Source organism: Microtus ochrogaster, chromosome 24, assembly GCF_000317375.1.
Source record: "Microtus ochrogaster isolate Prairie Vole_2 chromosome 24, MicOch1.0, whole genome shotgun sequence".
In the NCBI taxonomy this organism is placed as follows: domain Eukaryota; kingdom Metazoa; phylum Chordata; class Mammalia; order Rodentia; family Cricetidae; genus Microtus; species Microtus ochrogaster.
In genome coordinates, this window is record NC_022024.1 from 3,365,305 (window position 1) to 3,381,500 (window position 16,196).

The 16,196-nt window shown below is 42.6% G+C and overlaps 1 protein-coding gene across 2 annotated transcripts in view; it reads right to left on the reverse strand.

The window, feature by feature from the left end:
• Msrb3 (methionine sulfoxide reductase B3) overlaps nt 1–16,196 on the reverse strand; it is a 120,851-nt gene that overhangs the window by 77,404 nt on the left and 27,251 nt on the right. For both annotated transcript variants that reach the window (XM_005357922.3, XM_013350274.2), the window contains exon 2: nt 12,073–12,198. In XM_005357922.3, the coding sequence (XP_005357979.2) occupies nt 12,073–12,198 (126 nt within the window). The remainder of the gene's footprint in view (nt 1–12,072; nt 12,199–16,196) is intronic.

Here is a 16,196-nt window from a genome sequence, read left to right on the forward strand (position 1 = left end):
CCCTGGCCCTGACGACACACACATACCCCCTGGCCCTGACGACACACACACACACCCTGGCCCTGATGACACACACCCTGGCCCGCGTCTGCTTTCCCGATGTCTGTTCCTTCAGCACAGGACCAGTGACAAGCTCAGACAAGATTGTCAGTGCACCCACAAAGTCCTGAAGGCCCTCAGTGCCCAGTAAGGAAGAGGTCGGGTCTGTTTCCTACATGCTTAGAGCACGCTGGTTTTCTATCTCAGAGAGAAAAATCGAAAGAAAACCAAACCGAAGGATCTCAGAATTCTAATTTCTGCTCTAGGACTAAGGAAAAAAATGAAAATATTAACTATCTTCCCAAAATAATAAATAAGAGATGAGTATCTTGTTTTGGTTTAACTTCATTAAGGTAAAACATTAAGTAAACTCTGTGCAGAAATACCTCGCTGCCCTATTTACAGGTGGCAGAAAAGTAACGCATGTGAATTTTTACTATGAACTTTAATTTCCAAGTACACATTAGTCTGTCATGTCAGACAGCTATTTCATTCCAGGCTTAGTAGTGTTAGACTTTCTAAGTGGAAGATTATAAAACTAAACGTAGACCACTTTTAGAGTCAAATGTAGATATATACCACAAACAATGTTTGTTTGTTTGTTTGTTTGTTTTTTACAACTCTAGGAATTCGATAAAGGCCTTGAGAACAAAATTTCAAGTTACAGAGGGGAAGGGTCGCTGTCTACAGACACACCCTCCATTCTAACTTTTCCCTCAGGGTATACGCAGAGAAAGCATCCCTGATGCTGTTACATAAACCAAAGCATCAGGATGCAAACCAAAGCATCAGGATGCAAACCAAAGCATCAGGATGCAAACCAAAGCATCAGGATGTAAACGAAAGCATCAGGATGCACCTCAGGACGGGCCTCCAGCTTCCACAGAACCAGGTCAGCACCGCTTTCCTGTGCAGCACTGGCCTAAGACCACTTACTTTTTTCTTTACCGAATCAATGCTGTTCTGCCAGCTACTGGTGTGAACTACTGCAGCAGCCAACTCTATCCGCCAACCGCTCCAGCCGTTACTCTGAGAGCCTACTACACACCGCCATTGTGCTATGTACCCCGCCCAGAGCCAAAGACAAAAGGAGACCTTCTGTCTTAGGCCTCCCACTGGGGCAGAGGTAAGGCGTAAGAGCCCAACAAATGCAAGGAAGTCTACTATGCAGTCTTTCAGAAGGTGGGCAGTACCCAAAAAAGAAAAGAAGCCTGGAGCAAGGCCAGGGCCACAAGGCCTGTGGAGGACAGCACTCTTAATGGAGTAGGAGGGTTGGGCTCTCACTACAGTGATATTTGGGCAGAGCCCTGGGGATGGAGAGGAAGCTGGCAGTGCTGACGTCTCGAGAACGTTCCAAGCACAAAGAGATGGCCAGGCAAGCGGAGAAGACAAGGTGCTGCTCCCATGTGAGTAACAGAGGAAGACGGCTTGAACGCAAGCAGAAGGACTGGATGCAGTGGCGTGAACAGCAGTGCACACAGGTAAGTCGCAAGCCCTGAAGCCAAGGAACTTGATTACTCTATATATCGTAATAGAACTCCAGGGGACTCTCAGATACAAACTCTGTACAACAATTTAGTGGATGCCTTCAGTATGTTGAGCCTTGAAATGAGCATTGAGAAGTTCAGAAGACATCAGGGAAAGTTCCAACTCCTAAAACAGCACAGCCTAAGGTGTTTAGGGAAGACACTACAGATCTCTGTGTAAAGGGGTGAACACACACTTCTCTCCTCGAGACCAGCCATCTCTGGCTGTCACCGCAGCATGGGAAGCGCAAATATTCACAAAACCAACGGGCAAGGTCAGGCCAGGGAAGGTGCAGTAGGGAAGAAAACACCACGGCAGCGACTGAGAGATGGGTGGGAGTCAGCGTGTGTAAGCCCAGGCTGTAAGCGTCCACCCTGATGAAAACTCAGAAGATGGGGTACTCATAGCCGCATCAGATAAGTTTGGGAAGTCACCATTTCACCAAACAGGAAAAGGTGTAGAGATTCAGATTCAAGAGGGCAGAACTTTGGGATCTGAGAAATGAAGTAATTTTAAAACTAAGGAGGGAAATGTGAGAATATTTTGTGTTTCTTATTGTATGCTGATAGAAGCAAAAGTCCGGCCAGAGGCCAGTGTCAGCTGTAAGGAGAATTAAGATGACTGCAAATCCTCGCCATGACAGCCAAGCCTTGTTCACGGCTGCATGGTTCTCTTGAGAAGATGATGGAGGGGTTCTTAGCCTTTCAATCATCCCGATGCAACCATGAGTGTGAGACAAAACCACCTTTTGGATATCTAGACTTACTTAGGCATTGGAACTTTTTAACTGTTGAGCTCACAGATAGCTGTCATCTCACCAGCACCAGTTAAGTTCCCCAAAGAACTAGAAAATACTTTATCAACTCCTCAAAACTTAACGCGAACGCTGGGAGCAGTGATATTCACGTTACTGTGGACCGTGAAGCTCAGGGTTTAGGGAAATATGTAAAGCATGTCTTGGTCCTGAAAGCATTTTCGGGCTCACACAGCGTATGACTAAGAAAGAATTTCTGAACCACTGCCATCATCTAGTGACAACAGTGGAAGAGAAAGTCCCTACTTCAATTCCATCTGATTGCATGAGAAACTTCTGATGAAGTCGGAGTTCCCTGGTTTTAATTTTTTTTTTTAAGCATGGGTCTTCACTTGAACATCATAGCCCATAAAGAAAGAAATTAAAACCAGACAGGCTCATTTCAATTCTACATTTCACATGCAATCAAAAAGATTTGCGTGCACACCACACACACACACACACACACACACACACACACACACACCATATCCTCCCTATCCATCTCTCCTTCCTCCTGCTCCCTTTGTGGGTCATAGCCTGCTCAGGAGATAAAATGTAAGCACCCACTGAAAGGAGTCCACTCTTGGACTATCGTGCAGAATGTTATTTCAACACAACCTTGAGTGCACTTCCTTAGAAAAAAATAGAGTGTCTGAAGACTCAGCGTTTTCCAGTTTCCAAAACTTATTTATGGCACAACAAATTTAAGTCCAATGACAAATGCCCAGTCTGCAGCTTCCACATGGTGAGTAGTAGCTGACCGATTATCCCAGAAGAATCTAAGATACTCTGGAGGAAAAGGAAAGCAGCTCTTTTTCACAGAGCAACTCCAGAAAAGACAGGCACCAAAGCTATACAGAGAAAACCAAAATGAAAAAAAGAAAAAAAAATTCAAATATCCAGCAACACTTGTTTAAGTAAGTGTGATAAAAAACTATGTTTAATGGCAGAGTAAATGTTTCCCTTTGAAGCTCTTCAATCCTTTACTGTTCCTCTGAAGGCCCACATTCAAATCTTCTCACTGTGACTAACATTCAGGAATTCTCTCCGTGTAAGATTATAAGATCACTTGATCTAAGGATGGCCCAGAAAGCATTTTATCAAACACTGACTCTTAGGGAAAAAATTTTTTAAAAAAAGCTACCCTGTTGTTCCTCTGGGAGAGTGAAAAAGAGAAGTTTCCGTGGCCGAATCAGGCTAGGAAACTCCACGATGCGGTCCAGCTCTGAGTTTATTACACCGATGAATGTTTAAAGTGTGAAACACCATCTATGGTCCACTAGAGAAACTGTGGTGTGTTCTTATCACAATATTTGTCTCAAAGATTTATTTCTTTTTATTTCATGGACATGGGTGCTTTGCCTGGATGTATGTTTCTGTACCACGTGTGTGAGGTACCAGCAGAGGCCAGAAAGGGGCATCAGATCCCCTGAAGTGGAGTTACAGAAGGCTGTGAGCTGCCATGTGGGTGCTGGGACCCCAACTCCAGTCCTCCGCAAGAGCGGCCAGTGTTCCTAACAGCTCGAGTCATCTCCAGCCCCCGCCACTGTGGTTTCTCAGCTTCATCCTTTGTTATATTCAAATTTCTAAAATACAGTAGTATGTAGTTTTGTTTGATGATTGGTTTTCAGGGCAAATAACAGAACTAGCATTCCTCATAGTATAAAGTAGAAAATGAAGAACTTCTAGACAAAAGCCCCAAGGAGAAGTGAGTGCCCAAAGAGGTGACTGATGTGCTCACACGCCTACCTGCCATGAGCCAGGACCCTGAGATTACCGCTTTCCTCCACGCCTTCATTCTCTCCCAAGCCTATGCTTCCTGCCACCCAGCACTGACTCAGCTCCCATGGCACATCCTCTGCCTCAGCACCACACCGCACTAACTACAGCTACCTAATCCCACACAGTCCTTACTGCTCTGTGTGAAAGCCAGTCCTCGGAAGCCCCCCGCCACATGCTGCAGAAGGCTGCTGGGCACTTGTCAGCCTGTTCCTGCCTCCAGAGTTGAACAGAGAGGAGGTGTCTATGCAGACTCAGGAAAGCATCACTGTGTGAACAGAGAGGAGGTGTCTATGCAGACTCAGAAAAGCATCACTAATATAATTCTTTTCATCCCCTAGTCAATAAAGCATGCACCCTAAGTGGACATTTTTTTTAAAAAAAAAATCAGAATGTCCCTTCCTCAAGAACAGGGATCTTGTCGCTCAGTGTGGCACCGCTTTGGTGTGTCAGACAATGTGACTTGTTCACTGACACTCATTCACCCAGGGCACAAGTGCGTAGCAAGTGCCCGTCACTTGACAGACACGCCTGTTAGTGCGAATGGAAAGTCACTATCACAGGCCAAAGTCTCAGCCTTTCCAGCACTTTGCAGGGCCCAAGAATTTTCTGCAATAGGAAATGCGTTTGCCTGGCCAGCCCATTCCCGTCCCCGGACGAATCTGGAGGTTTTCTCGATAGGTTTTTATTTCCTCCTCTTTCCTCTCCTTGGCAGCAAGGAATTGAGGAAAGTCCCAGCTAATATGACACTTCAGAATTCTAATAATAATAAAACCGTTCCATAATTCTCAGTTTAGAGATGAAAACTGGAATATAAAGTATAAAAGGAAACTTCTGGGGGCCAATGGCAAATTGGTAATAAAACAACGCAGTAAGGGACAAACTGTTCCTCCTCAGTACCTCAGTACCAATAATAAAGAGAATTATCTAAAATCACACACGATATGTTAAAAATTAATCAAATGGAATGAATCATTCTAAAGCAATATGTATTTTTGGCAATAAAATAAAACCCTACAAAATAAAAACTGTAGAAATATTTACAAGTGTAGATTTTCTTGGCTTGCTTAAAATCCAAATAATCTATTAATTTAAAATAATATGCCGTTCTCTGCAAACACATGGTTGAATAAAATAATCACAAGTAGTGCTAAAGGAAGTGTTTGTCATAAAAGTTAATAAGTTTAAGTGTATAAATATATAACTTACTAACCCATTAAAAATATGATAAATACTTTTGTAACATTTTTTAAAGTAATTGATACGACTGTGTACATATTGAATGCAAATAAAGGAAAATTAAGGACTTTTGAACAAATATTAAATTTTCCAATAAATTTGCTTTCAAATTCAGAGCAACAAAATATTTAAATAAAATTTATCACTGCATCTCAATAATCTAGTTTAAATAACTTTAAATTAAAATATATCTAGCAAAAACAACCATGGAAATTTGATCTCTAATTGTTTCAGTTTAAACTGTGTACTGGAAAAGACAGATAGTACAAATTACCAGGTATGATCAGTATTAACTAGATGGGAACTTTACAGAGTAACCTCGGGCCCAGTCCTTCACTATGCACGTCTGTGGAGGGTAAGAGGCCAGTCATTTTAGCAAACCCTTCTCTGATGTTTTTTTGTAATATTCCCGTGAGCATGTTTAGATATGGAGACATATCTATGCAATATATTCAAATTCGTGCTGTCCTGATTGTCTCGTCCTACAGAATTGTTGAAGCTGGGAAAGTTTTATCTTCTTTACAGTCATGGTTATACTTAATTTGCCTCCAAAACCTGAGAAGCATCTAAGATTTTGTTCATGCCTGTCTTGATTGTTTTACTGTGCTGTGTATTTTAAAATTACTAATTTATTTGCCATTTAACAAAAATTTAATAAAATCCACATTTAATAAGTCATATGCCCAACACCTTACATTTACACAGACATGTTGTTCTGTGACAAATCAGCCTGGATGAAATATGTACTCTCTACAAGTAATTTTTAAAACTCATACCACATACCAACTTTTCAGTACTCATGCTTTATTATAAAGCTACTAAAATATTTTGCTTTTAAAGCATAAATCTGTATCAGAGTACTCATTAATCAACATTTAAAATATAATTTTTTCTAGTTTCCTAAAATATTTCATTCATGCAAAAACTGATCAATGCCTCACATTCAACATGACTAACTAATAACATTTCAAGATTCTATAGAAATCCACACCGTGGCAAAACAAAATGTATAATTTTCTTTAATTCTTGGGTGGTCTGCTGCAGAAAACTTAGCTGCATATAAAGCTATAAATTACTGAGAAAGCAGCTATTTGGTACAAGATAGGTTAATTTATGAAAACTTGTTTTAGTTTGCAGGAAGTCTACATATGAAAGACATTTCCAAGAAACATCCAAGCAGAGGGAGTCGGGGTCCTTCTGAAAACGGAAGGGGCTTTCACTCGACATACACTGTCGGAACATAGTAGAGGCGGGAACAAGTCTGGTTTGCAAATCCATATGTTCTTAACTGGATATTCTTACATTCTTTCACATTTTTACGATGCACCTATGAGTTTAAGGCTAGGCTGCACAAGCTGTGCAGGAATGGAAGACTAGTGCCACCTACTGGACAGTGTGGGCACCATTCAATCCATCGGTTTCGAAGGCTTTTGTAAACTATAGCGAAATTTGTGTCGGTTCTTAAAGTTATTTCTCTTAAAAAAAAATAAAATAAAATAAGAACCTCCTGGCCTGTGGGGTGCATAGCATGTGTTATCCTGCATCAAGGCTGCAGAACTGCACACACACACAGGATGCACACTCACAGCATGCATGGGCCTGCATCAAGGCTGCAGAGCTGCACACATACACAGGATGCATGGGCCTGCATCAAGGCTGCAGAACTGCACACACACACAGGATGCACACTCACAGCATGCATGGGCCTGCATCAAGGCTGCAGAGCTGCACACACACACAGGATGCAAACACACACACACACACACACACACACAGGATGCACACTCACAGCAGGTACAGGCCTGCATCAAGTCTGTAGAACTACACACACACACACACACACGGTGCACACAAACAAAGACAGACAGACAGTCTTTAAAAATGTTAATTAAAGATAGGCAAGATGAAAATGTTGGAATAGTGAACACACAAGACACCAGTAGAGAAACACGGGCCACTTCGTCCTGGTCCATTTCAAATGTGATATGGTTCCATGACTGTCAGAGAAGAGGCTCACAGCCCACTCACTCCCTGAGGAGCTTCAGAAGGCGAACAATAGAAAACTCAGAACCACAACACTGTGTTCACAGACAAAGGTCACAGGGTCTACATGTCTTACAGAGTTTTCAACACTAACAGAAAATGTACCTGTCTCAGTGGGCAAGCCGGTTGTTCTTAAAGTAGATATAACATCTGTTGCTACTAACAAACTACCGGCAGTGTTAACAGAAAATGGTGCTTTTTGCTTAGAAATGCTGTTATGCACATTTGTGGGAAATTTTGTTTAAAATGTATGAATTAAAGCCCAAACATGCTAATTTGCTCCTCAGAAGCAATCAAATGAACCAGAGTTCTTCATTCTGATAGTATGCATAAGATCTGCTTCTTCACTTCAAATAGTTCCTATTCCAACAAACTCAATTATTTTGGAGAGAAGGGCAAAGAAATTACAGATTATATATCATATATGTTGTGTAGTTTATGTGTATTGTCATTTTCGTTATATAACTGAAAGCAGTGCACTCTCTATCTGAGACACCCAATCAAAGGAGAACAAGCTGCTTCCTGAGGACAAATCTGGAAGCACATAAGCTGTACCCTGTCCTTCAAATCTCCCCCACGAGCTAATCTCAAATGCATCTTTACTCTCTGCTTGAGTCCTGACCTCAGACACATATAAACTTCCCAGATGGTTATTATTCATTTAAGCAGTGCTTTCTAGACCCCAGACGCTGTGTCATGTTTAGGAGTCACAGCCCTGACTCATGGAGCTCTGCTCACATTTTCAGAATGTGTCTCTGGGAGGTCTAATGTATTTACTAGCATACAGCGATCTATCATCTTCATTAACAACCCAATAGTCGTGTAGAGGTGTGTTAAGCACCTCCAAAAAGGAAGTAAAAGCCACAACTGCATACTGTGTACATGGTATTAAAGTGTGACTATCTGTAGCTAGGCCTTTCTAGACAGACGCTAAAACTACCCTGATATCTGGTCTGGGCTACCACACACTACCTAGCTTTTCTCTGGGATTGAAACTACATATGAAATTCTGCTGCCGGGTCCTCCTGGGATCAGTGGCCAAGGACTCCAATGCTCAAGTGCCACCCAGCAGACTTTTCTCTAAGTCTGTTAGTAATTCATAGGGAGTTTTAAGGTTTAATTCACCTCAAGCTGAAAGTTGAAAGTGTAGCTAAGAAAACAAACACACAGAGTAGGTTCTCTAGCTCCTCCTCTTCGCGGTAAAGGGGAAGAGGAGAAGGAGTCCAGGCAGGCTCGCGGGTGTGCTCAAGGTCACACCAGCTAAGAGCAGAGCACCTCAGAGCTTCTGCTTTGGAATACTCACAGGGAACTGTTGTAGGGAATCACCAGGGAGTCCCGCGTGAGAAAAATCACCTTTGATGACAAACACAAGTGAACCGTAACTCAGATGCACTTCATAAGAGCTAAGTTAAAATCATGCTTTATGAAAAAATAAGAAGACAGGCAAGCCGGAGCTGAAGATGGTAAGTCATTTCTGTGATACAGCCTTCACCCAGATCAGCTCTGGAACAACCAACTTTAGGAGCCTGTTCCAATTAGTTTGTTCTTAGTTTTAGAGTTATTTCACACTGAATTATTATTCAAAAAAATCAATGCATAATTCAATATTCAACCATTATTCAAAATTAATTTGTTATTTAATATCAAATCATTATTCAATATTCAAAATTAGTGGAGGTAAGAAACCAAAATCTTTTTGATTTACAGACGTTTCTGTCGGAATGGGTTTGGGCCAAAGAACAGCGATTTAAACAAGAAATGCCACTTGCGTTTGAGCTCCCTGTGTTTCCCATCTTGCTCTCTTTCCCTCTGTACCAAGTGATAAAAGCTGGAGTTTTCCTCTCAATCACATTCTTAAATTTGAAAGTTCAAGTAGTCTGTATCATTGCTGCTAAATCTGACAACTTCTTCAGCATCTCCATATCTCTAAGTGTGAAATCCCAGTAGAGAAATAGCTAATAAATTCATTATACTTCAAACACTAATGGCCCTTGAAAATTAGGGAATTAAGGAATAGTCTAACCAAATCCGTTGCCAGTAAAATACATCTGTGAATGTCTGGGAAGAAAGATAGAGAGTTTCTCTGGGCTTTTGTCAATACTGGGTGGTAAGAATAAAAGTGTATTTACAGAACTTGAATTCTGTTACAGGACAACATATACACACAGTGAAGAGATGAGGTTTAGATATAATGAAGAGGGGCTGGCAAGATGGCCCAGTACGTAAAGCACAGGCAGCCAAGCCTGGCATCCCGAGTTCAGTCCCCAGGAGCCCACAGTTGTCACCTGACCTCCACAAGTGCACAGCGGCCCATCCATACATGCACACATATAAATAAATCAAGGTTTAAAATAATAGATTGAGATGGCTAGTTCTCAAACAGCATGTATTTGTACTTCCCATTAAAGTAAAAACAATTAAGTGGAAAATTATATATTTAAATTTTTAAAGGTCTATTTTCATGAAAAAATATAAATCCAAATGGATATAAACATGTGGATTTTTATAATAAACCTAGTGAAAACATCTATGCCATGCAGTACCTGAGGTTTTTATATGCTAATCCATTTAACTCTCACAGAAACCATTTTGGGTGAAACCCAATATTATCTTTATTTTGAAAATAAGGGAGCTCAAACAGCTAGATAGTAAGAGTCAAAGCCAGATTCCAACCCCAGTGAGTCTGAATCGAGAATTGCTTGCTGAGTGAGCACTGTACTGGCATGGTTTGGCCCTTAGCAGTTTTGTTGAATTAATCTATGAATTGTTATCAAAAGTTAAAGCTGTTTGTATCTCAATTCAACAGCTTTGTTAGGAAACACTTTCCTGGCCTGTTATACTTTGAGGAATACACTGCTCTTCATAAGCTATTTCCGTAAACACTTAGCCTCCAGTGGACAGAAGACCCACCGCACAGAACTATGCGGCAGGCTTTCACCCAAGGCAGTATTCATAGTGAGAAAACGGTTCTGCACATTCGCAGTCCAATTGCTGCACATATTCACAGCAATAAAAACTCTCGGAGAGCATTAGACCGCCAAGGATGAGGCTTCATATCCCCCGGGCTCAGATATAAAGCCATGGGTGAGTGGTCACTTCCATATCTGCATGGCCCATAGCCCACCCCATCTGCACATTTACTATCTTCTCCCCTGTGGAGACTCTCAGCCCCTGATGACACCACGCAGCCTCATCTACTCCACCAGATGAGGTCAGGGCAGGATAGGTGGGGGCAGGGAGAATGATGTCAAAGGTGATTGTGTGGGGTTGGCGGACACCTGTGGGCGTTAAGCTGTATTCAGAGATGAGCATGAGCTGTCATGTAGAAATAACAAAATCTAGTTTTTACAAATGCCTTACCTGGCGCTTGAAATCAAGTTGCTGTCTCAACCCCTCTCACAGCAGTGTAGGAAAAGCCAGCCCTGGCCTTCCTCTATACTCCACCAACGGCATCGATAAAACACCAGTGTCAACTTGGGCTCCCTAGAGCACATCGTTCTAGTGCTCGCGAAGTGCCTCGGTTTCCTCTCTCACTTCTCCCATTGCCCTTGCTACTTCATGTAGTGCCAATAACCCCACTCCTGGCCACGGAGATTCAGCTCAAGCGTCGTCTCCCTTGTGTGGTCCTGTTAAACTCCAGAGACCTTCCTACCTTCCAATACTTGTTTCCCTACAGAAGACAGCGAGGATCACTCTGCTCTGGCCTCCTCCTCTACTCAAGGCACAGACACATCCATCCAGCCATTTCCTTGCGTGGTTAAAAGACCCCATACAGCTTTATCAGTATCCTCCTTACCAAAAACCAGTCAGCTTAGCCATCTTTATCATCATATCCTCGCTGCTCAATACAGTGCCTGGCATGCATTTAAGACTTAGTAAATGATTAATAACATAGCTAAATCCTCTACCCAACATATTAAGAGATATATATACAGTGATATATACAGTGATGGGGGTATAAATAGTATTGATAATCATATTCATTGAAATAAAACATTTAACCATTGTGAATTTCACGATAAAATTAAAACAGTGACTTGAATGATAATAGACACACAGTGGAATATTGAGCTTCTGTGCTTCATTGGTTTCAATGTTTGGAATCACATTTTTAAAAGCACAGTGGTTCTAATTTATGAACCAGTTTGAAACATGCTGTATTAGTTCTGTCTATTTGATTCTTGTTAAACAGAAAATATCTTCCTAGGTACAATCTAAGCAACACAATTACCTTAAAGTTGTTTATTTTAGCTTTTTTTTTCTATAGAAACAGCCACATGTGGAGTGAGAAGCATGCATTCGCTTTAACAAGATGAATGTCCTACTTTGTGTGACTCGGGGCAGTTTCTCCTGGAGACTGCACTGCGGTTTGCAGATGTGTACGTGCACTAGAGAACAAGAAGATGCCCTGAGATACTAGTGATGGGTGGGTGTATGCTGGGCAAGGAAAGTGGCTGTGTGTCTAGTTCTGAGAAGGCTGTGGGAATGAGTGCTATTCAGAGTGATAATTTATAGCCAATTTCCATCTTCCCATCAGCATCCAAATAAAAGAGATGACATTTAGTACAGCGTGATGGTGCAGCAGTTCCTACAGCGGAAACACCCACTCTGCCCAGTGCCCAACTATGCAGAGTACAACAAGCAGCAACCTGAGGGAAGCCCACAGGCTCGCAGGGCCACTGGCTGGCTCTTTGTCACCAAATGCAGCAGGTTGAATGCAGACATCACTGTGATATCTTCAGCAACAAACCGAGACGCAAAACCAGGGGCAAAAGCTGAGTAGGAGAAAAGAAAAAGAAAACAAGAAACAACGAATTAAAACATCACAAACGTTAAGCACATTCATTAAACAACTACAGGCTTTTGGTTTACAGCTAAGCGTATGCAGTGCTAACCAACTGCCCACGGCTGGGTTCGGGTGCCAAGCTGACTCTCACCACCACCTTTAATTCCCGCGGTACGCTGAGGAGGCAGGTTTTGTGCCCAGGACATCTGTGAGGGGAAAATGAGGCTCAAAGCTCAAAGACACAAACAAATACAGTTTGGGAAGAGCGAGGAAACACTCATCTGAAGACAGAGCCGTATTCTATCCTTACACACAGCCTTCATTAGATGCAGAAACCCATATTTTAAGATAAAAAAAAAACCCTAAGGACAAGTTCTATCCCTAAAAACCCTAAAAAGAGGCGTTCTATCTGAATAAAGCATACTGAGCATGTACTTCCATCTGGTTGTATGATTTACGCTTTCTAAATAAAATTCTGTGAGTAGCACTAGTGACCCAACACTGAAAGGAGTAAAAACTACTTTACTAAGGTCTCTGGAAATGTAGAAGAATCTCAAAACCATCGATGGTAAACTTCAGACAAAAGTTCAGCTCGCAGGGTTTTCGTAAACATCTCCTGCACTGTTGCAACCGGTGAAGATTAACTTCAAATGAAAGTGGAGGACACTCGGTGGTTATCAATTTCTGGTGTTTTGTTTAAAAATTACCATGGTAAGTAACTGTAACTGCCAAATGTCCAAAAATGGAATAAAATTAATATCTTGCTCATTTCCTGACCACGACCACCTCCATTCCTCACCCCAAAATAAAAGTCTTTTCCTGGACTCTTGTGACCCCCTTGAAGAGCAAACACATAATAAACAGTAATATATTTGACCAAATCGCTCTGGACTATATCTGACGGAAATTCTTGTATTAACATGCCTGAACTCTGACTTCCACAAACGAAACTCTCTACAAAACTAAAACATTTTTGTGTTCCTAACTGGAGGCAACTTGGAGGGAGAGGGAGGGTAAGAATCACAATACGCAGCCTGAGAGAACCGTTAGACATAAATAAACATGTCGTTTTCACGAGCGACTGCAGGGCAGGCAAGAGAGTGCATGCCTTTGGAACAGACTACCGGCTAATAAAAGATCAAAGGTCTATACCTCACAATGCCATAAATAAAAATGGAGTTTTTTTCCATGAGACCCTTCCCCATGAGGAACAAAGTATGTGCGGTAAATGTAATTACTTAGCAAAGCTGCGGCCTAGCTGCGCTCCCACAGCTGACCATAAAATGTCTTCCTATTCTATTTCATCGACCGCTGTACCAGGCAGCCTGGGCGCCTACGGATCACTGTGGCCATCTGGCTTGTGTCAAAGCCAGCACACAGGAAGAAAGGCAGTGACGTCACTCTGCAGGTCAGGCAAAGAACAAAGATGCCTTCTACAATTAAAAGCCAAGGACTGCAAACATCAGGGGCTCAATGGGATTGCAATTTAACAGTCCTCCCTGCTGCCTTTCTCCTACCCAAATGTGAGAGCGCCATCTAGTGGCGAGTTGGCTTTGCCCAGTCTGGGGGTTGTTTGGCTTTGTGGTTTTCCAGTTGACCCTGGAAGGGCTACACTAGTAAGTGACGCTCCTGGCAGAACTACTGCTGGAACCACCTGGCCTTTTCATGCTGCAGAATGAAGAACGACAACCTGCCATGGTGAGACTCACTTGGAGATCTCTCCAGTAACGACGTCATAGGTTGGAAGCTGGTATGACCCTAATTTTATGAATGCTCACAAGAACGTTAGAAAAAGCCAACAAACTAACAGAATGCGTGTGAACAGTACAGTGTCTGCGAATATGTATCTGAGCCACAGGTTGGAAAGCGGTTCTGCAGAACGCCACCTGTGGCTCAAACCCACAACCCCTGCTTCTGTCAAACCAAAGAACCCCAGGAAATATGCCTCTCATGCCTGAAGTCAGAAACAAGTTTTCTCTGGAGCATGGGAACAATATTTTTGTGCTGAACAGAGAGACAGCATGTGTTTTACACTTGCAGTGAGAGAAACAATTTGCTGACAACAGATACACAATCTATACTCCGTTTTCAGAGAGCTGCGTGTCACTCTGGTTTATGTGAGCTATGCAGCTAGACCGCCCGGCTAGCACCCTGGCAGGACCGTGACCACTGTGTAACCTGGGACAAGTGACTTCTCTTCTCAGCATCTTGGATTCCTTGACTCTAAAATAACCACTAAATAAATTAGCTAACAGTACCTCTAACAAGACCTGGCATATGATACATGTTCCGAAAAAGTAAGCTGATAATATTATTTAAACATGTCAAATCATTGCCATATTTAATATTGCATGAGTTAGGAGAAAGTCTTGAAAATAAGGTTTTCACCAGCACTCATCACCTCGCAGATATTCCCCATCTCTCCAACCCCACAGCTTCTTTTCCCTGCCTCACCCCATCCTACCCCGTGCTATAGTCCTGCCCGATCAGCTGTTTATCGTGTTGCCCAAACAAGTCCAGTGTTTCCCACCACCTCGAGGTCCTGGCTGCAAGTCACTACTCTCTGCTGCCACTCCTAGCAGCCACGGGTCACAGCTCAGCTTTCTCAGTGCTACTGGGGCACCTGCCATGCGCTCACCTCTCCCACATTCTCGTCGTGGCCCTGGTCTGCTTTCATCCTCTCCTCTTCTAGATCAAGCAGCTCTTTAGGGCAGGGAGAAGTGCCTTCCCACTTCCCAACACAGAACAAGAGCTCGTTCACTTACTGAGCAGAGGACTCAATGTTCAGGGCCCTCATTTCCAATGTTGCTGCTGCCAGTTCCCTTCTGACAGTGCTTAGAGGAACTAAAATCCGTTACATGTGTACAACTGCTAGCAGCTCCTATAAGAGGGAGACTCGTGAAAAGCATCGTCACTTAAAATTCAAAGATAATTCAAATGTCTACCTTGGTCAGAAATTGATACCTTCCATGTCTCTACTGCCTCAGAATCCTCACACCCAAATCATGACTACAGTCAGTTTGCTAGTGTTTGGGTGTGGATCCTCCCCAACTCTTCTTTTTCCTTTTTGCCCTGACAATTTGAGCAACGCACTATACCAAAGAGAGATCACCACCAGGGATCCAGAGGACTTGGCAAGGTGATAATTCATTCCAGATAGAGCCGACTGTGCCAGTGGACTTAAGAGCCATCAACCCTAAAGGTGAGATCCCTCTCCAACAAATGCAAAGGAAAGTATACATCAGTGGTTTTCACGAGATAGTCAAATGTCCTCCCCAAAACTGCACGAGCCAAGAGAACTGACAAATTTGGATATTGCCAAGTACAATTTTGTTAAAACGTAACATTCAAATCTCACCAGGACCTCAAGAAAGAAAAGCCAGGGCAGCGAGAGCAAAGAAAGCAGTCCTGGCACAAAGAGCACCTTTGTCAGAAACGGCCCAGCCGAGGGGAACAGTCACCTCAGGAATCTTCCCTGTTCATGCAGAAGAAACTTCACCGTGTCAGCACCTCGGGGCCACTGATTAAAATGCCTACAAAATTAAAGCCTTGTTCTCATAAGCACAGGCCTGACACACACTTTACTTGCAGAGGGAATGGGCAACTCCTGGACGGGAGAGATGAGCACCTCTCTGCTAACGAGAAGATTCTGGGGTTGCACAGAAGGCTGGCTTTTAAGAATCCTCACTCTTCCAAACCTTTTTCAAGGTAAATGATTTTAAGACGTTGTTGTGGAATATTATTTTAAGATGTGTTATATCTGTTTTATGCTGTGGAATGTTTGTTTAATGATGTAAAGATGTGTTGCATTCTTTCATGTCCCATCTGTTTAACTCTGTGAAGCTGTGTTACTGTGCCTGTCTAAAACACTTGATTGGTCTAATAAAGAGCTAAGCGACCAATAACAATGCAGGAGAAAGGATGGGTGGGGCTGGCAGGCAGAGAGAATAAACAGGAGGAGAAATCTGGGAAGAAGAGATCCAGGAC